This window comes from Hypanus sabinus, unplaced genomic scaffold (genome assembly GCF_030144855.1).
Source record: "Hypanus sabinus isolate sHypSab1 unplaced genomic scaffold, sHypSab1.hap1 scaffold_196, whole genome shotgun sequence".
NCBI lineage: Eukaryota > Metazoa > Chordata > Chondrichthyes > Myliobatiformes > Dasyatidae > Hypanus > Hypanus sabinus.
Window position 1 is genome coordinate 30,973 of NW_026780057.1, and position 23,074 is coordinate 54,046.

Genomic DNA, 23,074 nt, shown 5'->3' on the forward strand with positions numbered 1-23,074 from the left:
ATCACAGTGAGAGCAACGCTGTAAGTTAATAGATAATCGATATATTGAACTAAGATGTTAATGCCGATCCTGTTAGAGGTAACGACGTCGATAATGTTTATGCTTTCGTTAGTTAAAGAGTTGCAGATAGTTTGCATGGAAGTGTATTTAAAGTAGTCAATGGAGCAGGTAAACTCTCCCTGTATACTGCACCTTAGTGTAATGTAGTTATAGTCACCTTTGCAAGTATTTACAATTGAAATGTGATATTAAGGAAGGAACAAATACTGTATCAATCTTGTATTGTTTTATCAACAGTTTTCATCATATGTTAATGTGAAGAGTGAACAGTAAATGGTTAATCTTATTGCGATCTGGTTCTCATTGACTGTGGTTTATCTCGACGTTGAATTCGACATTATCAGTTACACGCGAAGGAGAACGTTACAGTGTTTCTTCTGGTGCGTCTGGAGGGGTTGTTCCCCCAGACACTCCTTTATACTTCCTCACGGGGTCTTAGATGTCAATCAGGTTGGGATGATGCCATCTCTCTCTCAACCAGCCCACTTTGCCCGTGGTCTCCATGAGACAATGGTCAATGTCGCATTATTTTACATCCCGGTGGAACGAGGTATTCGGCACGTCTCTCTCTCTCCACTTCCTGGGTCTACTGACCCCACCTCAACTAGTGCTCTTGCGATTCTCACAAAGGAGGGGGCTCCCCCGCCCCTTCGGCCCCTCAGAGTTGTGGTGCATTCATAACACCCCCTTTCTTCAAAGCGTTTCACCAGCGGTGAAACGAAGTAGTACAGAGTTTTACAGGGTTTTAGAATCGAACACAATACAAAAGTTTTTTTTACAGAGTAATACAGTTATACATTCAAGTCAGTATCTAAACAGTTAACGATTACAGTGTCACTTTCTTTAATATCTTAACATCGCATACCGTACTAAAGTCTTGTAGCATCAGACTTCAATTTAATAACCACCTATTTTTTTTTCTTTCCTTCAGCAACAAAACTAAGGAGTTGTGATCTTCCCTTATGTGCATCTACAAAAGTTTATGCGAATATTAATTGTTTCGGTCGTTTTACTTAAATGGCATCCCCATTAACCGTCGCATCTTTTCCGGTGAGTTCCGCCCCCCCCCCCCCGTGGGAAACTTGAGTAATTTGGCGTGGTAAACTCCCACCCACCTCATTCATAGGGGTTATTTTATCAACAGTGTCCCAAACTTAGACCATTTCCACCCAATTCTTTAATTTTACTCAGGTGGCTAGCCCTTTTGTCAGGATCCTTCAGGCTATTGGTTTTTACTTCGAACTCTTTGTTCAAGTAGCATTTCGAATTCGGCCTCTTCACACCCCATCCTGCATAACAACAGAGTGGGGGGCCCCGCTATCTCCCGGCTCACTCTGTAAGCGATCTGCCAGGTTTAAAATTTCTTCATTTAACTTGGGAGCTACAGACTCTTTCCTTTTCCTTCAATAATAATCCTCATCTTCCCATTCTTAAATTCTGCATTAACTTTGAACCCACCTTCGAGTACAAACACCGGGGAACTCACACTTACCTCGGTTACCAAGGTAACCCTTTTTCCACTGAACCAAGTCTACCTGACCCACAAGGACGGCCGCCCCGTTCCACTGAATCAAATACCTCAGACTTCTTCTGAGCTCCTTTACTAGGTTCAGTACCACGTGCATCCTCATCTTGGACACACTCAAACGGGACATTTGCCTCTTTCAGGCTTTCAATACCCGTACCCTTTTGAAATTCTAAGTTCCCCCGTTTCTCCCCAGTACTCTCTGGGCAACTCCCTTCCGGAGTAGACTCAACCCCACGGGCTGAAACAACCTCATCTGCCAACCCAGCAGACTTCTTCGAGGTAAAGGCACCCTTTTCATCTAGGGCTGCCCTCATTTCATTATCGGGAACACCTTTAGAAGTTTCTACTTCCTCAAACAGTTCTGCCAAAGCCGACAGATCATCCATGCCCAACCCTGGACCTTTTAACCGCTCTATCGGTTCCTCATCTTTATTTTCTGCCTTTAGGACCATTCTCCTCACTAAAGGCAGATCTACCTCCGCTCCCTTCCCCTCTTTCACTTTACTACACTTCGTTTTACCACCCTCTAAACCCTTGTGGTACAGGGTCAGTAGAAACGTCCCGGCCAAATCAAAACTGGCTCGATTTAAACTGCTCTCGTTCTCAGCTGCCTTTCCCGACAGTCTGCGAGTGACTGCGCATGCGGGATAGATCTGGGACTCTAGGGGCGGGGCCACCGCACTCGCCGGTCGGCGGGTCGGCATCATGGCTGCCCAAACCTTACCTCCTGCTAAATCGTTACCGAAAAGGATATCCACGTCAGTTCTCGGGAACTCGGATGGCACCCCTATTTCAACGGGTCCAGACACCAGCTCACAATCCATAATGACCTCATGTAAAGCCACCATTTCTATTCTTTTGCTAATCCCCTCTACCTTTACCATGCCCGTTTTTCGACCAAATTCTAGCACCTTACTGCTGATCAACGACAGCTCAGCCCCCGTGTCTCTCCAGATTCGTACAGGAACTGGTGTGTCTCCCTCCCTCACAGACACGGTTCGGTGTGACAGACAAGTCTCAGACCCTTCTCGTACTCTGTCTACCCGGGGCTCTCTGGTCGATTTACTGATTACCACGGCACACCCGATAGGGACTGTGGCTCTCCCTTTTCCTATCTCTTTCCTTGGAGCAAAGCATCGAGATGCAATATGCCCTCCCTGTCCATAATTAAAACAGGTCAAGCCCGGAAACCTCTGGCCGTCTTGCCTTTCCTCCTCAACCTTACCGCTAGCTCCCGGTGGGACCTCTGCTCACTCGTCGGACTTCCTCGATCGTTCCCACGGTCTCTCTGGGAACTTTTGTTCAAGGAAAACTTTGTCTTGTGGGTTAGGGCATATTCATCCGTGAACCTAGCAAATTCTAAATGGACTTATTCGGCTTCTCATTCAAATACATTCGGAAGTCCTCCGAAACACAACCTTTAAATTCCTCAATCAAAAGTAACTCCCTGAGATGCCCATAATCCTGGTCCACTTTTTCCGCGGTGCACCAATGGTCCAAGAGCACACACTTCTCATAGGCAAACTCGGTATACGTCTGATTCCACCCTTTCGTAAATTTCTGAACTTTTGTCCATATGCTTCAGCTACTAGCTCATAACCCCGGAGAATGGCCGCCTTTACTTGGTCATATTTCTCTTCCCCTTCCCCCTCTGTGGGCAATGCTGCATATGCCCGCTGGGCCTTCCCTCTTAACACACTTTGTAACAGCGCCACCCACTGCTCTCTGGGCCACTTCTGATTCACTGCCACCTTTTCAAAAAGCAAGAAATAACTATCAACATCCGTCTCCTCGAACGGGGGTACTAACCTCAATGCCCGACTAACATCAAACCGCTCCTCTCGGTCCGACCCCTGACTTCGATGCTCTAGCCTTAACTTCTCCATCTCCAAGTCATGTTTCCTCTCCTTCTCCTTCTCAGCTGATTCCAGCTCTTTTAACTTAATTTCATGTTCCCACCTTAATTTTTCCAACTCTAACTGAGCTGTCCCACTAGCTGGTACCTTTTCAGGGATATTTTCCAATACCTCAGCTGTAAGCACATTCTTCCCAATATAATACTGAGTTATTGCATTTCGCACCTCCCACTTTTTCATTGACAACCTCACCTCTGCGAGGTTTAACCCCTTCGCCAAATTTATCAACTCCAATTTGGAGGCCACCTCCAATGCCTCCAGAGTCGGGTTTTCTATAAATTCCCCCACATCCATCTTTGCTCGTTTCCCGTCTGGCTATTCGTGTAACCAGATCCAAGTTTTGGACCTACAAGCCCGATTCACTGGCCCTCCAATTTGGTGTCAAATCCTGAGACGAGAACCCCAACTGTTACGAAATGCCGTAACTGGATCACTTACCAGCAAAGATAGAGAGGTCCGTTGAAGTCTGATGGTACTATTTTTAAAAGTCTTTATTTATGAAAGGGGCACAAAAATAATATTAATACAAACATTCAGATAATATACATAGTCACTACTCAATCTAAAAGTGCGGGTTTAATAATAATCATCAATAAGAAACAGCTCAATCGTTTGTCTAGGGGATAATATATTGTCGGATGGAAATATAAAAGTCACTCAAATTCCTGCAGGCTTCTGGCTTTCGGGGGGGGGGGGGGGGTGGGGAGGACCACTGGGTTTTCACTTGCTGGAGAGAGAGATTGGTGAGAAAAGAAAACTTGCCCGGGTCTTTATGAAGCGAACAGAGATGAGGAAGAATTTAGTTAGCTGGGTGTGGTAAATGTATGGAATTCGTTGCCACAAGCAGCTGTGGAGGGTAGTTCTTTATTAATATTTAATGCAAAGGATGATAGATGTTTTGATTAGTCAGGAAATAAAGTGACATGGGGAGAAGGTGGGAGACTCTCGCTGAGGGGAAATTATATCAGGAATGATGAATTGATGGAGTAGACTCCAAATGGACCAGATGACCTAATTCTGCTCCAATATGTTATGTCTTATGGTCTTATTGACTTGGCATTGATAGTTAATGGTGGCAATTAATTCCACAGATTCACCATGCGACAGTAGCATATTGGTCAGTGTAACGCTCTTACAGCTCCAGGTTTCCTATGTGTTGGAAGTTTCGTTTCGGCACCATTTGTAAGTAATTTGTTCATTGTCCCCTCATGGGCTTGGGTTTCCTCGGTGTGCTGAAGTTTCCTCCCATTGCCTGGTTAAATAGACAGGTTGCTGGGCTGTGCAGCACGTTGTGCCGAAGGGGCATATTTCTTGTTGCATCTCTAAATAAAATAAAACAAAAGAAGTACATTTTTGTTGCTGCCACTGTGGCGCTGCGATTTTGTGCAACGCTTATATAGTTCAGGGTGTTCCGGAGTTTCGAGTTCAATTCTAGGGCCATTCTAGAGTCTCTGTACATCCTCCCCGTGGAATACATGGGTCCTCTGTTTTCCTCCCACAGTCTGAAAGATGGACAGTGTCCTTTATTTTGTAATTTACTTTTTATTGAAGTTTATCATCAAACAAACATTTCCATAAGATGTATTTCAGATATTATACATATATATCATATAATTACTTTTGTCACAAATCTCCACATAAGATTTATCTGACGTATACATTTATATAATGGAGAGGAGAGAAAGAGCAATGGAAATAAGAAAACGATGTACAAAGTAGGGAGTGATCTTTTTTTTTACAACATATTCATTGAGTTGTGAGAATAAAATCAGACCTATGAGTAAATGTCCATTGTAATTTTATTGCAATGAAATTTAAAATTGGGGTCTCCTGTGATAACCATTTCCTATTAAGTGCCTTCTTACCAGCCACCAACAGTACATTCCTTAAACATTTATCTCTTTTCAACATTCTTGAGGGATATACCGGAAATATATGATCTTACTCTCTAAGGGTATTTCACATTTAAAGATGTCTTGTAGGGCATTGTATATCCCCCTCCAATAGTTTTTGATAACAGGGCAGTCCCAAAAAATATGATAACGATTTGCATTTTGATTTCCGCAATTTCTCCAGCAAATAGTGATGTTACTATCATAATAGGTTTTCTGAGAGGGTGTAGGAAAATATCTTATCAAGTTTTTCCACCCAAACTCCCTCAATTTCTGCGTACTAGTACACTTCCATTAATACCTCCATATTATTGTCCATTCTTCCCCAGATATTAGTATCCCTTCTTCTTCCCATTTTGTTTTAATGTATGAAGTCGAATGTGTTTTAAGATTTGACAAACCCATATACAAGCTGGAAATGATTCTACTACCGTTATCTGAATTACCTGGTTTTTGAAATAGCTCTATCCGACATGTACTTGCCTTGGTTACATTTTAATCGTCCAATTAAAATACTGTCACATCTGTAAATACCGATAAAGTATTGTTTTTCTAATAAGTGTTTCTCTTTGAGCATTTCAAACTGAACAGTGTTCCTTCTTTCATTGTATTGCAAATAGCTGTTACTCCTTCAGCTGTCTAGTTCTTAAATCTAGCATCCAGTTTATTCGGCTTAAAATCCGAGTCTTATGCACACCATTTAAGAATTGCAATGTTTCTCTCTAGTTTATATTCTTTTATAATAGTTTTCCATATTTTAAGTGTCCATTTCACCCATGGGTTATCAATAGTATTTATGTAACTTTCTAGGTTATCAGCCAAAATTGCCTATATGGGGATGGAAAGTATCCTCTCCTCAATGCTTTTCCATTGAGTGTCATGTGATGGGTTACACCAGCATATCACAGCTCTCAATTGTGCTGCAAAGTAATAATCCCTAAGAGAAGGCAGGCCCCATCCCCATTTTTCCTTGGTTAATTGCAAAGTTTTGAGACGAACTCTGGGCCTTTTAACTTTCCTTATATATCTTGATAGAATCTTGTTCCATTCATTGAACTGATTTTGGTTAATCTCTATTGGTCGAGTTGAAAGAGATATAGTAGTCTGGGCAGTGTATTCATTTTAATAGATTCAATCCTTGAACTGAGACCAAGAAAAGGAATTTGGCTCCATCTTGTTATATCTTCCTTTTTTTTTATATAGAGGCTGATCATTCTGATAATTTTGCCAAATCTTTTGGCATAATGATGCCCAAATATTTGACAGACTCTGTTTGACATGCCCAGGGATATCTGCTTTCAATTTATCTTGGTGGACTGTAGTAATATGTAAGTATTTGGGTTTTATCTATTGTTATGTATCCCGTAACTGGATGACTTACCAGCAAAGATAGAGAGGTCAGTTGAAGTCTGATGGCACTATTTTAAAAAGTTTTTATTTATAAAGAGGCACAAAAGTAAGGTTAATACAAACATTCAGATAATATACATCGTCAATACTCAATCTAAAGCGCAGGTATAGTAATAATCAATAAGAAATAAGCTCTATCGTTGTCCAGGGGTAATAATTTGTCCGATGGAAATATAAAAGTCTCTCGAGTTCATGCAGGCTTTCTGCCTGTGTGGGGGGGGGGGGCGTTGAGTTTCACGTGTCGGATGGAGAAAGAGATTGGTGGTGAGAAAAGAAACTTGCCCTTCCTTTTTGCTGCAAACTGTTGAATCAGGAGCGTGGGTTCCCCATTGTCAGTTCGAAGTCCTTTTCGATGTTATCAGCCACCTGCTCCCCAGGCAAAGCAGAACGGAACGCACGAGGCTTTGAATGGCTTCCCGCTAGCCCGGGAGCGATGAGTGATGGTGTCCTTCTGGTGCGTCGCTGAGAGACTGCCCCCTTCAGCCTACCTTTTATCTGGACGCAGGGTTGTAGATGTCAATCAGGGTGGGGTGCTGCAATCCCCCAGCCCACATTGCCTGAGGGTGTGCACGTAGCCCAGCCCACGGTGACCTGACAGCTGGCACGTAGTATAGGATCGTAATTCACAAAGGTGTCTCCAAGAAACAATGGCCGTTTTCCGTGGCTTTGTCTTGCTGAGGGGCCAGGCCTCATTCCTTAAACCTTGAGGCTTCTCTCTCATTTCCTGAGTCCAAGACCCGAATTAATAGCGACCTGGCGATTCTCAAAAAGGAGGGGGCTGGGATCATAACACTATGTTAATCTTGTATTCTGATAATTGGCCATATTGTTTAAAGGATTGCATCAATTTAGTAAACAGTGTGTTGGTTGCCCTGAATAGATCAAAATGGCATTCGCATAACAGGCCAATTTATGCTCTGTCCCTTTGATAGCAATTCCCCTGATATATTCATTTTATCTGATGTATTGAGCTAATGGTTCCACATATAATGCGAAGAGTAGCGGTGACCATGCACAACCCTGTCTCGTGCCCCTTTCTAGGGTAAATCTATTTGATACATATCCATTGATTTTAATCCTAGCAGTCGGATTGTCATATAGTGCCAATATAGTTTTAATAATAGTGTCATATAGACCAAATCTATGTAAAACTCTGTAAAGAAAGTTCCAATTAACTGAATAAAATGCCTTTTCGGCGTCCACACTTATCACTATTGCTTCGATTTTATGTTTTTGTATATGATCCATTATGTGAAGTGTCCTTCGTATATTTTCTTGTGTTTGGCGTTGTTTTATAAAGCCGCTCTGATCATTATGTATCAGTGTGGGTACAAACTCCTCTAATCATTTGGCCATGATGGAGGTAAATATTCTACAATCTACATTAAGAATGGATATTGGGCTAAATGGCCACATTCCATTTTATCCTTGGCTTCTTTTGGCATAGCTGAGATGATCACTTCTTTTCATCTGGGTTGCATTTGTGCCTTTCTTAGAGCCCAGTTCAGTGTGGGGATTAAAACAAGAATTAACTCATTTCTAATTTCTTTATACCACAATGCCGTATACCCATCTGATCCTGGGGACTTGCTTAATTTAAGCCTACTAGTTGCAGTTTTTAGTTCAGCTTTATTTATGTCAGCAGTCATCGTTCTATTTTGTTCTTCACTTAAAGTGGGTAACTCTAGAAAATTCAGGAAGGCGTGAATCTGGGTTATGCTTCCCCCTGGAACCTTGGAAAATAGAGTTCTGAAAAACATTACAAATGCTTCTTGAATTTCACTTTGCTAATTTTTTATCACTTTTTCTCTTCGATCCCTAATTCTATAAATTGTATTTTCTGTTTTTTTTAGTTTCCACGCCAGTATTTTCATAGATTTGGATCCACTTTCATAGTGTGACTGCTTCAGAAACATTATATTTTTCATTGATTTCTTGTGCAACCAAACTATTAATTTTCATCGTATTTTTTTTATTTCCTCTTGTGTATATTGTTCCAAACTCAATTTGTGTTTTTTTCTAGTTCCTTCAGCTGATTTTATAATTCCTCTAATGTCTTATTCCTCATTATTTTTCTTATATGAAGATATCGCTATAATTTTCCCTCTTAAGACAGCTTTCAGAGTATCCCAAGGAATGGGAGTTGAAACCTCTCCATTATCATTGAAATCCAAGTAAAGGCCAATTAAAAAAAAATTGTTCCTTAAAATAGGGATCATTGTTCAGACTTGAATTTAGTTTCACATAGTATGCTTTGGTTGTAGGTCAAAATCAACAGATAAATATATAGGTGCATGGTCACTTACATCTGTTGTCCAACTTCCACACGTGATTATTTTGTCTATATCTTTTCCAAATGTTATGAAATCGTCTATTCTTCTATATTTGGAATAGGGGTTGGGGGGGGGCATGTCTGATAATGAGTGTAATCCCTTCTGTCGGGAAAGGGTCCATTCTTATATCAATTAAACCAACAACCTGCAAAAGTGTGTGAACTTCCTCATGTAAGAACTTTGTTCCATAATATTTTCTATTGGAAAAGTTTAACTTTGGTTGCAATTGTAAATTTAAGTCTCCCCCACATATCAAGAGACCATCTGTTTCTGTTACCACAATATTGTTAAGTTTCTGGAAGAAAATGATATCACTTCCTGGGGGTGCGTATATATTTAACAACGTAACTGGATTTCCCTCTATATTCCCCCTTACCAAAATATATCTGTCCTCCTTCTCTCCCATTTTGAATACTTTTTCAAAATTTAGCTTGCTTGAGATGAGAATGCCAACTCCTCTCCTATGTCCTGATTTATATGAGGGGAAGAACAAATTAATGAAGCCCATTCTCTTTAGTTTTCCATGGTCATTCATGCGGTGGGTGGAAGGTGTTGATATAAGAATTGTGAAATATTTGGCCAATCTTAGTTCTGGTTATGTCCAATGACCTTGCAGTATGTTGTGAGGTACCACTGGGATCAGGGCCTTTGAATTCAGATATCCATGAGACACATTCATAATCTGGATAAGGAAGTAAAAAAAAAATACCATTTCCAAGATTGTAAGCGACTGTAAATTGAATGCGAGGCTGAGCTGGAAAAAGATGCAGAGTAGCTGATAAGTGAGCAAGTTCAGATCAGATACAGTGCTATTTCAAATGTCTATTCATGCACTGGGCGGTAAGAACATGACAGAAGATCAAAATCGGGTTTGATATCACCGCCATTTGACATGATTGCTTTCTTTTTTAAACGCAGCGGCAGCAGTACAATGTAAGACGTGCTAATAGAGATCGTGCTGTGTATATAGAATAGATAAATTAAACCAGTGGTACAGAAACAAAGACAACATGTAGTGAGGTGTTTTCAAGGGTTCATTGTCCCTTCAGGAATTGGATGGCAGTGGGGAAGAAGCTGATCCTGAATCGCTGAGTATGTGCCTTAAGGCTTCTGTACCCCTTCCCTTACGGTAGCAATGAGAACAAGGCATGTCCTGGTTTGTAAAAGTCATTAGTGATGTAAGCCGCCTTTCTGAGGCACCACTCCTTGACCCGGATACTATGGAGTCTGGTGCAGCTGATGGGAGCTGGCTAAATTTACAATACTCGGCAACTAACTCTGATCCTGTGCAGTAGACACCCCCTACCCCCGATTGCTTCGGGACTGAGACGTTTAAAAAGGATGTTTGGAACCTCCCTCCTTCTGCATGAATTAAAGATCTTTCTTTGCAATATTGCTTTGCCATACTATCGTGAAACAGTGTTCTTGGGACGTCCCCTGAATAATGTTTAAAAGCTGAAATTGGGCCATTTACGATGGCAATAATATTCTGAACTTTTCAGCCTAAAACTGTCGCTTCACTTTCAGTAGCCTAGGTGAAGCGAAGGGGTTGGGGGGTGGACGGCTAGTTAAGGTAACCGATTTAAAGTTTCCTTGACTATCACATGTCTGTTGAAATGTATATATTTATTTTAATATCAACTTACCGAGCCAACACATTTGTATTGGACATTAGAAGATTATAATTCTCTGGAAATTTAATGTATTGGTCATTTATTCAGTTATTCTCAAAAGACTGCCATGTGCTGCCTCATTTTAAACAAATCACGTTAGTGTCATGGATGCTGCCTGACTTTCTGAGTTCCTTCAGCGTTTTGTGTGTGTTACTCTGGATTTACCACATCTGCAAAAAAATATCCCTTGTGCTTTTCTCCCTGCTCGTCACCTGCACGTCAGACCATCAAGGAAACTGCTACTACCTGTAGTTGTTTTTTGAGTTGAAAGTTAAATTAGTTCGCTCTCGATGTCCGACCGTTTTTGAAACATAGAAAACCTCCAGCAGAATACAGGCCCTCGGCCCACAAAGGTGTGCAGAACATGTCCTTACCTCAGAAGTAACCTAGGCTTACCCATAGTCCTCTAGTTTTCTCAGCTTCATGTACCTATCCATGAGTCTCTGAAAAGGCCCTATTGTTTCCGCCTGTACTACAGTCGCCATCAGCCCATTCCACACACTCACTACCCTGCGTAAAAAATATTATCACTGACATCTCCTCTGTACCTACATCCAAGCACCTTAAAACTGCCCTCTCGAGTTAGCCATTTCAACCCTGGGAAAAAGTCTCTGACTATCGACACCATCAATGCCTCTTTCATCTTAGCTTTTTTTACGGCCAATCTTGGCCAATTGCTTCGGGGAGCTTACCATGACGGCTATTTTCCGGCAGTGCACTGAACAGATCCCAGGCACTGTGGAGCACTCCTGAGTTTTCAGTCTGAAGTTAAAGTTTTACGGAGTTTGATGAACTTTGTTCATTTAATTGGCAGTTTAATTACCATTTTTTTTGTTCTGTTTTGTGAACAACAGCCTGGGTAGCCATTTTCCACTTGAAGGTTTTTTTTTGCTTAGAATGGGGGTGGGGTGCTGATTTGATAGATGCATACAGAGTTATGCGATGTATTGATAGGGTCAAAGGAAGCAGTCGTTTCTCACAGATATTCAGTGAAAATAAAAATAGATGTCATGGGGTAAGGATGAAAGGTAAACTATTTGAAGGGAACCTGAAGGTGACATTATTCACAAAGACGCGGTATAAGGGGTCAAATGACCTGCCGAAATGGTGTATGCCTCTTCGATTTTGACATTTCAAATATGTTTGGATGATATGTGGTTGAGTTACTCTCTGTCTGAATTCCCTTCCTCACCCTCACGGTTGGCAACAATCAAATGACATAATCGAAATGCTTGTTCTCTGAGCAACACTCATAAAATGAGGGAGGAACTCAGCAGGTCAGACAGCTTCTTTTGAGAAGAATGAACAGTCGATGTTTCTGGGCCTCTTCACTGTCTAATTTGATGTCACCTGCAATCCTGCTGGTATTGCCATTGACGTAATGATCAGAGCACAACAGATATCCCGAATAGCTCACTCCTGGTTATAAAGTCTTAATCTGATTTTATATAAAAAAAACGATATTACTTCGATCAACTAGCCCATAACACCAAGTCAATTTTAACTTGAAACTGCAAGCTCAAGTTGAAACCATTCTGATCTGACCTTCTGGACCAAGCTGACGTGCATGACCTTGTGGCCTATATCCACCTGCCAATCCCATAGTTGATTTCTTTGAAAAAGAATAATCAATCAAGTCGACGAGACATCAAGTCCCACATAGAAATCAACATTTACTAGTCGTAATCAGTTCTTGCCTGTCCAAATGTTGATAACTCCTGCCCCTCAGGCTGCCTTCCAGCAGATTTCTACTGATGTGAAGCTCACTGTTATTTAGTCTCCTAGAGTCTAATTACTGACATAATTCAGCTATCTTCTATTTTGGAAATGTAATTGTGGCTCAAGAAATAGAAAATTCTCAGCCAAAAGGACAAGACATTTACCATACCCTTTGTTCCCCATAGCCTGCATACATATTTGTTTTTTTTAAACTTTAATGTCACTACTGGTGAAAAGCGCCTTTAATGTCGGTGCTCTCAGGTTGTCCAGCCAGCTACAAACCTCTGGAATTATTGAACGGCACAATAAATCACGGGGGATTTTAAATGCTGGCAGTCTGAGAAGATATTTTCTGAACGGAGAGAAAATCCAAAAATCTGATATGCAGCAGAACCTGGATGTCCTCGAGCAGCATACCCTGCAGGGTAATTTGCAAGTACAGCCGGTGGTGAGGAAGCCACATGAGATATTAATATTCATTTCGAGATGAAGAGAATTTAAAATAAAATATGTAATGTTGAGGCTTTAGAAACCACTGTTGAGGCTTCACTTGGAGTATTGTGAGCCATTGTGGGCTTCTTATCTAAGGATGGATGTGCTGACACTGGAGAGGCTTCAAAGGAGGTTCACAGAAATGATTCTGGGCCTGATCGGCGTCATATGAGCAGAGTTTGATAGTTCTGGGCCTGTACTCTCTGGAATTCAAGAGATTGAGGAGGTGACCTCATTGAAACCTATCAATTGTTGAAATGCCCCAATAGATTAGACGTGGAGCTGATGTTTTCTAACGTCAGGCAGTCTAAAGCGAGGACACAGCTTTAGTATAGAGGGCCATCCTTTCAGAACGGAGATGAGCTGGAACCTCTTTAACCAGGGGGAGCTGAATCTGCAGAATTCATAGATGGATCTGGAGAAGTCATGTGGTGTATTTAAGGCGGAGGTTGATAGATTCTTGATTAGTCAGGGCATGAAGGGATACGGGGAGAAGGCAGGGGGTTCTGGCTGAGAAGGAAAATGGATCAGCCATGATGAAATGGTGGAGAAGGCTCAATTGTCCAAATGGTCTAATTCTGCTCCAATGATCTTATTAGATTGGTGATGGATCTGAGGAGGGGTAGTTTGTAAAATGTTCAGAAGTTTACATCTTAGAGCAGCATGTGTTTGGACCCAATAGTGTATCAGCTGTTCTGGTCTACGTGTAATGCAATGAAGTAGAATTGATTTGGGAGCATAAGGCAAGGGAAACCTACGGAGGCAGTGATCATTATCTGATAGAATTCACCCTGCAATTTGAGAGGGAGAAGCTGAAGCAGAAGATACTTAAACTGGCTTTACCACAGAGTAAGTTATTGGGAAGCTGAGCAAGAAAAATCATTTGGAGCTTATGCTCTGCACCCCAGGGTTCTGAAAGAGGTAGCTGAAGAGATTGTGAAGGAATTGGTAATAATGTTTGGTAAAATCAATGGATTCTTACATGGTTCTGGCGAACGGGAAAATTGCAAACACCACTCCACTGTTCAAGAAGGGAGAGAGAGGCAGAAGAAAGGAAAATACACGCCTGTTAGTCTGACCTCAGTGACTGGGAAGATTTTGAAGACAATTGTTAAGAATGTGGTTTTGGGGTACTTTGATGCACATGACAAAATAGGCCGTAGTTAGCATGGTTTCCTTAAGGGAAAATGTTGTCTGGTGAATCAGTTGTATTCTTCGAAAGTGAACAAGCTGGACAAAGGAGAATTGGTGGAGTTCCTGTACTGGGATTTTTGGAAGGCCATTGATAGGTGCCAGACAAAACCTCTGAAGAAAGTTAAGGGCCAACGGTTTCACAGGAAACATGCAAAGATCCATCGAGCATTGGCAGGAGGGAAAGAGTGAGTATAAATGGAGCTTTTTCTAGACGGCTGCTGCATACTAGTGGTATTCTGCAGGGTCTGTGATTTGGGTTCACTTCATTTTTATGGTATATGCCAATACTTGCTTTGCGGCCAGGCTTGCAGACATTACTGAAAAAGGTAGGGTTAAAGAATGATGTGCTGAAATTGGAGTGGGTTCAGAGGAGGTTTACAGAGAGTGATTTCGGGAATAAAAGAGTTCCTATATGAGGAGCTGTTGATTGTTGTCGACCTGTACACACTGATAAGAATGAGAGTGAATGTCATTGAAACTTACCCTGAAAAAATCTGGAATGAATAAATATGGATTGGATGTTTGCAATGGCTAAGGAGTCCAAGCCTAGAGGACTATAATGTATTATTCCTCAAACCTGAGGGTGGCTTCATCACAGCACTAGAGGAGACCAGACAGCGGGATGGGAAGGGAAGTGGAATTAACATGGGTGGCCCTCTTCTTCTGGTGGACTGAAGAAAAGTCCTTACTTTAAACTTTGTCTGGGCAACCTCCAACCTGATGGCAAGAACATCAATTTTTTTCGAACTTCCAGTAATGCCCCCTGCACTTTCCCTCTCAGCTCCTTGCCTGCCCATCGCCTTCCTCTGGTGCTCCTGCAGCTTTTTCTTTCTTCCATGGCCTGCCCTCTCCTATTAGATTCCCACTTCTCCAGCCCTGTATCTCTTTCACTAATCAACATCTCACCACATCCCGGTTTTAACGACCACTTGGCATTGTTCCCCCCACCCCCCACCTGTTAAATCTACTCTTCATTTGTTTTCTTTTTTTCTCACGTCTTGCTGAAGGGTCTGACCCTGAAGCATCGAATGTCCGTTTTTCCTTCGATTTTTCCTGGACGGCTGGATTTACCCAGCATTTTGCTTCTGTTGCTTGGATTTCCAGCATCTGCAGATTTTCTCTTGTTTCTAACTTTGCAGGGTTGTGTTGTAACACTGCAATGAAAGGGTTATTGGCACTCTCCCCAGAGAATGCATACCAAATATCAACAATGCTCTGAACTTTGAGTCAAAAGCCCTAGTTTAAATTTCGGGAATGCTGGGATGGGGGAAGGGAGAATTAGGATAATCGAGTTTATGTTTCCGACATGACTGGATGCTTGCTGAAGCGTATTCAAATACTAAATTGTCAGGCTAAAATATTTTACAGGATGTTCAAAGATTACTATCCTCTGGAAATTAAATGTGGTGGGTGCTTATTCTGTCATAATCAAACTACTGGAATGTGTTGTCTCATAGGAAGGAATGATTCTGTCAAATCACCATGGCAACACTGCCAGCTTATGGGCAAAACCTGTTTTTCCACATTGTCATGTAACCTGAACTTGAAACCAAACAGAGCAGAAGCAATGCAACTCTGAAGACCTTTAAAAACTCGACGACAGTGAAGAATGCTGCACTATTGGGCTTGGTGTGGATTGTCTGGAGGGTTGTCAGACGTTAAAGGGAGGCATCGATAGGATGCAGAACTGGGCTGATCAGTGCCATATGGAGTTCAAACCAGATAAGTGTGAAGTTGTTAATCTCGGTAGGTCACGTTGTGGACAGAATATAGTGTTAATGTTAAGACTCGTGGCAGTGTTGAGGGTCAGCGAGATCTTGGGGCACTCAAAGCTTACAGCGTTGCTAAGAAGATGTATGCTGCGTTGGCCCTCATCAGTCGTGGGATCGAGGTCAAGGGTTGTGAGGAAATGTTAGAGATCCATAAGACCTTGGTCAGAGCCCACTTGGAGTACTGAGGTCAGTTCTGGTCACCTCACTATAGGAAGGATGTGGATACTATAGAAACGGTGCAGAGGAGATTTACAAGAATGTTGCCTGGATTGGAGAGCCTGTACTTAGTGGAACTTAGAAGATGAGGGGAATCTCATTGAAACCTATCGAATGTTGAAAGGCCTAGACAGGCTGGATATGAAGAGGATATTTTCTTTTCTAACAGGGTGGTGGTGGTGGTGGGGGTGAGGTAGTGTGTCCTGGACCAGGTGGAACAGCTTTGAATTAGATGGGTATCAATTTAGAACAGAGTGGAGAAGTTATTTCTTGAAGTAGGTCATTGCCACAGGTGTCTCTAGAGGCTAGCTCACTGTGTGCATTTAAGGCAGTGGTTGATATAAGAGCACAAGGTGCAGGAGCAGTATTAGCCCACTTGACCTATCAAGTCTGCTCTGCTATTTGATCCAATATTTCTCTCATCCCCAATCACCTGCCTTCTCCCCATATGTCTTCATGCCTCGACTAATCAAGAATCAATTGACCTCTGCTTTCAGTGTACAGAAAGACTTGGGCTCCACAGCTGCCTGTGGCAAAACAGTCCGCAGATTCATCACTCCCTGGCGAAATAAATTCTTCCTCATCTTTGTTCTAAATGAGCATCGTTCTGTTTTCACGCTGCGTCATCTGGTCTTGGACTCCCCAATCTTAGGAAACATGCTCTTCACGTGCATTCGATCGAGGCCTTTCAACGTTTGATCGGTTCAATGGGGTCACCCCTCATTCTTCTGAATTACAGTGAGCCCATCCCAGAACCATCAAGCGCCTCTCAAATGTCAAGGCTTTTAATCCTGGAATGATTTTCATGACCTCCTTTGAGCTCTCTCCAATATCAGCACACCCATTTTATAGATGAGGGACATAATTCAAGAAGGGAATTAGTAAATCTCCGAGGGGCCATGAAAAGTCCTTGACAAGTAGGATTTAAGAGAATGTTCCACTGGAAGTTTTCAAGTTCTATTGCTTATCAGCATTGATTCACAGTGGACTGAATTTAGCTTTTTTAAAAATAATTATCAACAGAAAAAGACACTTTCGTGTCAACGTGAAACAACTCTCCACAAAGTGAACTAAATTAATTGCATTTATTAAGCACAAAATGCATGTTCTTGAGTAGTCAGTGCATGAAAGGTTATGGGGAGAAGGAGGGAGAATTGGGTTCAGAGAGAAATAGATCAACCGTGAGAGAATTGGATCAAACAAGTGTGACAGTGGAAAAGTGTGCATAGAAACGGAGGAGATAGCAGCGGTACTTAATAAATACTTTACTTCAGTGTTCCCCATGGATAAGGATCTTGGCGTTTGCAGGGATGAATGTCAGCGGAATGAAAACTTAAGCATGTAGTTATTAAGGAAGAGGATGTGCTCGAATTATTGGAAAGCATCAAGTTGGATAGGTTACTGGGACCGGAGGAGATATGCCCCAGGCTACTGTGGAATGCGAGGGAGGAGATTGCTGAGCCCCTGGCAATGATCTTTGTATCATCAATGAGGACGGGAGAGGGGAGAGGTTCCGGAGGATTGCAGGGTTGAGGATGTTGTTCCCTTATTCAAGATAGCCCAAGAAATTATAAACCAGTCAATCTTATTTCCGTGTTTGGTGAGCTGATGAAGAAGATTCTGAGAAACAGGATTTATGAACATTTAGAGAGGCATAACATCATTAGGAATAGTCAGCTTGGCTTTGTCTAAGGCAGGTCATGCCTTGCGAGCCTGATTAAATTTTGAGGATGTGACTAAACATATTGATGAAAGTAGAGTCGTAGATGTATTGTATATGGATTTTAGGAAAGCAGTTGATAAGGTACCCCATGCAAGGCTTATTGAGAAAGTAAGGAGGCATGGGATCCAAGGGGACCTTGCTTTGTGGATCCAGAAAAGGCTTGCTCACAGAAGGCAATGTGTGGTTGTAGATGGGTCATATTCTGCATGGAGGTCGGTGACCAGTGGTGTGCCTCTGGGATCTGTTCTGGGACTCTTACTCTTTGTGATTTTTATAAATGACCTGGATGAGGAAGTGGAGGGATGGGTTAGTAAATTTGCTGATGACACAAAGGTTCAGGGTGTTGTGGATAGTGTGGAGGGCTGTCAGAGTTAACAGCGGCACATTGATAGGATGCAAAACTGCGCTGACAAGTGGCAGATGGAGTTCAACCCAGATAAATGTGAAGTGGTTCATTTTGGTAGGTCAAATGTGATGGCAGAATAAAGTATTTATAGTAATACTCTTTCTTGGCGGTGTGGAGGATCAAAGCAAACTTGGGGTCCGAGTCCACAGGACACTCAAAGCTGCTGCGCAGGGTGTCTCTGTGGTTAAGGAGGGACTGGCCTTTATCAATCGTGGAATTGAGTTTGGGAGCCGAGAGGCAATGTTGCAGCTATATAGGACCTTGGTCAGACCCCACTTGGAGTACTGTGCTCAGTTCTGGTTGCCTCACTACAGGAAGCTGTGGAAACCCCAGAAAGGGTGCAGAGAAGATTTACACGGATGTTGCCTGGATTGGGGAGCGTGCCTTATGAGAATGGATTGAGTGAACTCGGCCTTTTCTCCTTGGAGTGAAGGAGGATGAGAGGTGAGCCCACAGAGGTGTACAAGATGTTGGGAGGTATTGGTCGAGTGGATAGTCAGAAGCTTTTTCCCAAGGTTGAAATGGTTGCCACAAGAGGACACAGGTTTAAGGTGCTGGGGAGTCGGTACAGAGGAGATGTCAAGGGTAAGTTTTTTTACTCAGAGAGTGGTGAGTACGTGGAATAGGCTGTCGGCAACGGTGATGGAGGTGGATGCGATAGGGTCTTTTAAGAGGCTTTTACATGGGTACACGGGGCTTGGTAAAATATGGGGCTATAGGTAAGCCTAATAATTTCCCAGATAGGGACATGCTCAGCACAACTTTGTGGGCTGAAGGGATTGTATTGTGCTGTCGGTTTCCTGTGTTTCTTTTAGTAGGCTCCTTTATACAATTGAAATTATTATACTCATTACGTTCTCCAGACTCTTACGTAATAAAATTAGCCTGAAAATATATATATAATAAGAGCTTTATTGATCCCGAGTAGGAAATTATTTTGTTAGAGCAGCAACATTTAAAACACACTTAGCAATAATCATAATAAATGATAATAATAAATATAGTAATAATAATGGTAACTAATGATCTAGCTACGAGAAGCTCAGCAAAGTCTTCTCACAGGAGATGGCAGTCACTTCAACATTCAATGAGCAGTCAAATGATTTTGAACGATTGGGGAGTTAAACTCATCTTTAAATTTTTTTAATGAATTATTATTGAAGATTAACAAAACAGATACATTAAGTCAATATGTCATTATGTACAATAAAGAATTACGTTTGTAAATTAGTGAATAACTGATTAGTAAATCTAAGAGATACATCCATAATAACAAAAAAATAAAGTGTTAAGAATTTTTTTAAAACTCGACAGTGAACTGGCACAGTCGATGAGATGTAAGATTTGTAAGATCGCCCATGATCATAGTAAATGGAATGTAATGTTTAAGGGGCCAAGTGGACCACTCCATTTTCTGTTCTGGTATGTACTGCATTGTTATGCCTGGGGATATGTGATAAGGGTGCAGCTTAGTGGATTATGGTGGTGCATGGGCTTGGTGGAGATGGAATTTATTATTCTAATTAGACATTTAATAATGGTTAATTGGTTCAGCAAATTGGCGTGCAAACGTACTGTGCTACTGTGTGTCATTAATTGGTATCTTACCGAATGAGGCACAGTGAGTTCTTGTATAAGTGTGTTTGACAAGTATGGGGTAGTGTAGATAATCCTTTTCAAATGTCTGTGCAGAATACTGACCAGCCTATTTTGTGCGTGCTCCTGTTAACAGATATATCAAGGATGACAAAATCCAAGCACAGCTTTTTGCTGAAGTTCGTCTTGCTCATGCTTCTGGTGGGACCAGTTGCACGTCCACCGACAAAACCCCAGCCTGTTGACGATGAACAGGAAGTTGACGTTACAGACCCGGGAGAGGGTGCTGAGGTCCACAACCGTGAACTGAGCCGTAAGTACAAAGCCGATCAGAAACTGGTCGCTGTGGCAAATTCCACAGGATTCTTTGAGATGTATAACAGTCAACTGTTCATTCCACTGTCTCTGAACACAGCTCTTTTATACCCCTGTCTCTGATGATTTCTTATTCCATAAACTTCTCCAGCAACCATCTACAGTTTTCTTCAATATCTGCGTTGCCAACAAGCAGCCTGCATTCGCGTCCTTCAGGATCCGCTGGCCACATCCATTTTTTCCTTCCGGGATGCTACTCTGCTGCTTGTCATATTTCTATGTGACAAAAGGCTGGAGTAGTTGAGCTGGCCCTTAATGACATAAAAGATCAGACCTTCATGCGATGAATATGGGAACAGTTCAGAATGGTATTTGTTTCCCCACCACTCCCATCCTTTCAAATCCAATTTGATAAGCCTTTTACTGCTTGTACTCTCAACTATATTACCAATGTGTAGGGTTCAATCAGATTTGAGGGCCTGGCAAATGATACAGAAAGCGGTCTCCACGAAGAGCTATTTTGATCATTTGTTTACAAACAGTAAAACATCGACAAAACATTAATGTTCCCCAAGTTACAGACACTAAAAAGCCGAGCACTCAAGGACACAGGCACATTCAGCAAATATACTTGGTTAAAAACGCGCGCAGACCATACTTTCCCAATGGTGATGTCTGAAACAATGGAGGAATCGAGCTAGCGCCTTCCACGTGCTATTTATGTACCCATAACATTTGAAACTGGTCACCAGTTAGTTACCAATGGTAAAGTAGCTGAAGCGTCCAAGCTAACCAATCACAACGGAAATGACTTTCGACAGTCCGAATCAGGCACTCCACCCTTCAAAAGTTCAAAAGTTGTGATGATCCAACCCTCAGACTAGTATGACTCCCGTGAACTCTTAAGCAAGTTTTAAATAAAACACAGAGTACAATTCCCAATACTGTAAACCCAATAGTCACCCTTCAGTATACTACAGTAGTCCACCAACCTCTCAGCAGCCAACGAGGCCACCAGCCCCACCCTGCAGTGGGATAGCCAGTGAACTGTTCCACCACTTAATATTCAGCACTGGCTCTGAGATATGATCGAACAGGTGAGGGTTGTTCACCAACCCATCAGGAATGTAGGTGCAGCATTCTTAACCAATAATACTACAAGTGCCGCCTTCACTCGTGAGCAGGTAATGCAAGGCATCAGTTCCTGGGGCGGTCTGGCCGTACCATGCTGACAAAGACAATCACTGTAAATATCCTTCCCGTGTAACAGCCCTTTAACTGACCAGCGTGGGAAAGATGCCCATTCAGGGCACTGGTATGGCATGCATACACTTATCAACAGCACCACCCTGTGGACACAACGGGTAGGCCTAGGAACTACATATCCAGTAACTGCCATTCAATTCCCACAAATGCCCAGCCACACAGCACCATTTGGCATAGACACAGCCGTCCCAGGATACTGTGCCTGTTTACATTAGCCATCTACCTTGCACCTTGTATTCAAAATACCACCCGCACAGATACTCTGCCAGGTGGGGAAATCACTTTAAGAATCAGGGCATTCCAATTAAGTACATGTTACAAAGGCAAATACCAGCTCTTAAAGCACTTCCTCCACTAGCTATTAAGGCTCAAGTCACAAGATCACAAGACAAAGGAGCAAAAGTAGGCTATCCAGCTCATCGAGTCTGCTTCGCCTCTCCACCATGAGCTAAACTATTCTCCCATCTAGTTCCAATTTCCGGTTTTTTCCCCCTATCCCTTGATACCCTGACTAATTAGATACCAATCTATTTCCTCCTTAAACACCTTCAATGATTGGGCTTCCACAGCTGTATATGGCAACGAATTCCATAAATCCACGACCCTCTGGCTGAAAAAAAAATCCTCACCTCTGTTTTAAATGGGTATCCTCTAATTCTAAGACTGTGACCTCTTGTCCTGGACTCACTCACAAAGGGAAACAGCCTTTCCACATCTACTCTGTCCAACCCTTTCAATATTCGAAATGTTTCCATTAGATTCTCTCTCATTCTTCTATACTCTAATGAATACAATCCAAGAGCCTACAAACGCTCCTCATATGTTAGTCCCTGCATTCCAGGAATCATCCTCGTGAACCTTCTCTGAACTCTCTCACATCATCACATCCTTTCTAAGATAGGGGGCCCAAAACTGCACACAGTATTCCAAATGGGGTCTCACCGGTGCCTCATAGAGCCTCATCAACACCTCCTTACTCTTATACACTATTCCTCTTGAAATGAATGCCAACATAGCATTCGCTTTCCTTACTGCCGATCCAACCTGCTGGTTAACTTTAAGGGTATCCTGCACCACGATCCTCAAGTCCCTTTGCACTTCCGATTTTTGAATAAATAGTAATTTGCCCGATTGTTTCTTCTTCCAAAATGCATTGTATCTCATTGTATCTCATCTGCCATTTCTTTGTCCCTTAAGGCTTTTACCGTACTTTGGGCCGAGTTAGGCTGGAATAGATTACCCCTACCCAGCTCCCCCAAAACAGAACGTCAAAACACGAGAGGCCATAATTTCCGTAAAACAATCTTTTCATTGCGGTCAAAGGGATGGATATCAGTGGCATCCCTTCTGTGATGTAATCTGGAGTCTTGTACAAAGTCAGCAACCTGACACGCGTTGGTCCAGTATGGAAATTCTAATGTCATCCACTGGAATGTATAACACGACCTCCCACCACAAATCAGCATTCATCACATGCCATTCTGTATTGCAGAGAGGTACGCATGCACTGGCTCCTGATTAGTCTCTGGGTACTTTTAAAACACACAACAAAAAATGATAGAA

At 42.2% G+C, this 23,074-nt stretch overlaps 1 protein-coding gene across 7 annotated transcripts in view; it reads left to right on the plus strand.

Moving 5' to 3' along the window:
• The first annotated feature begins 15,514 nt into the window (after positions 1-15,514).
• LOC132387535 (NACHT, LRR and PYD domains-containing protein 3-like) overlaps positions 15,515-23,074 on the plus strand; it is a 52,675-nt gene continuing 45,115 nt past the window's right edge. For 2 of the 7 annotated variants that reach the window (XM_059959907.1, XM_059959911.1), the window contains exons 1-2: positions 15,515-15,963; positions 20,067-20,243. In XM_059959907.1, coding sequence (XP_059815890.1) covers positions 15,897-15,963; positions 20,067-20,243 — 244 coding nt within the window. In that variant the 5' untranslated portion in view covers positions 15,515-15,896. Of the gene's footprint in view, positions 15,964-18,648; positions 18,779-20,066; positions 20,244-23,074 lie in introns of all 7 variants that reach the window. The other 5 variants (XM_059959909.1, XM_059959910.1, XM_059959908.1 and 2 more) reach the window with 4 other exon arrangements.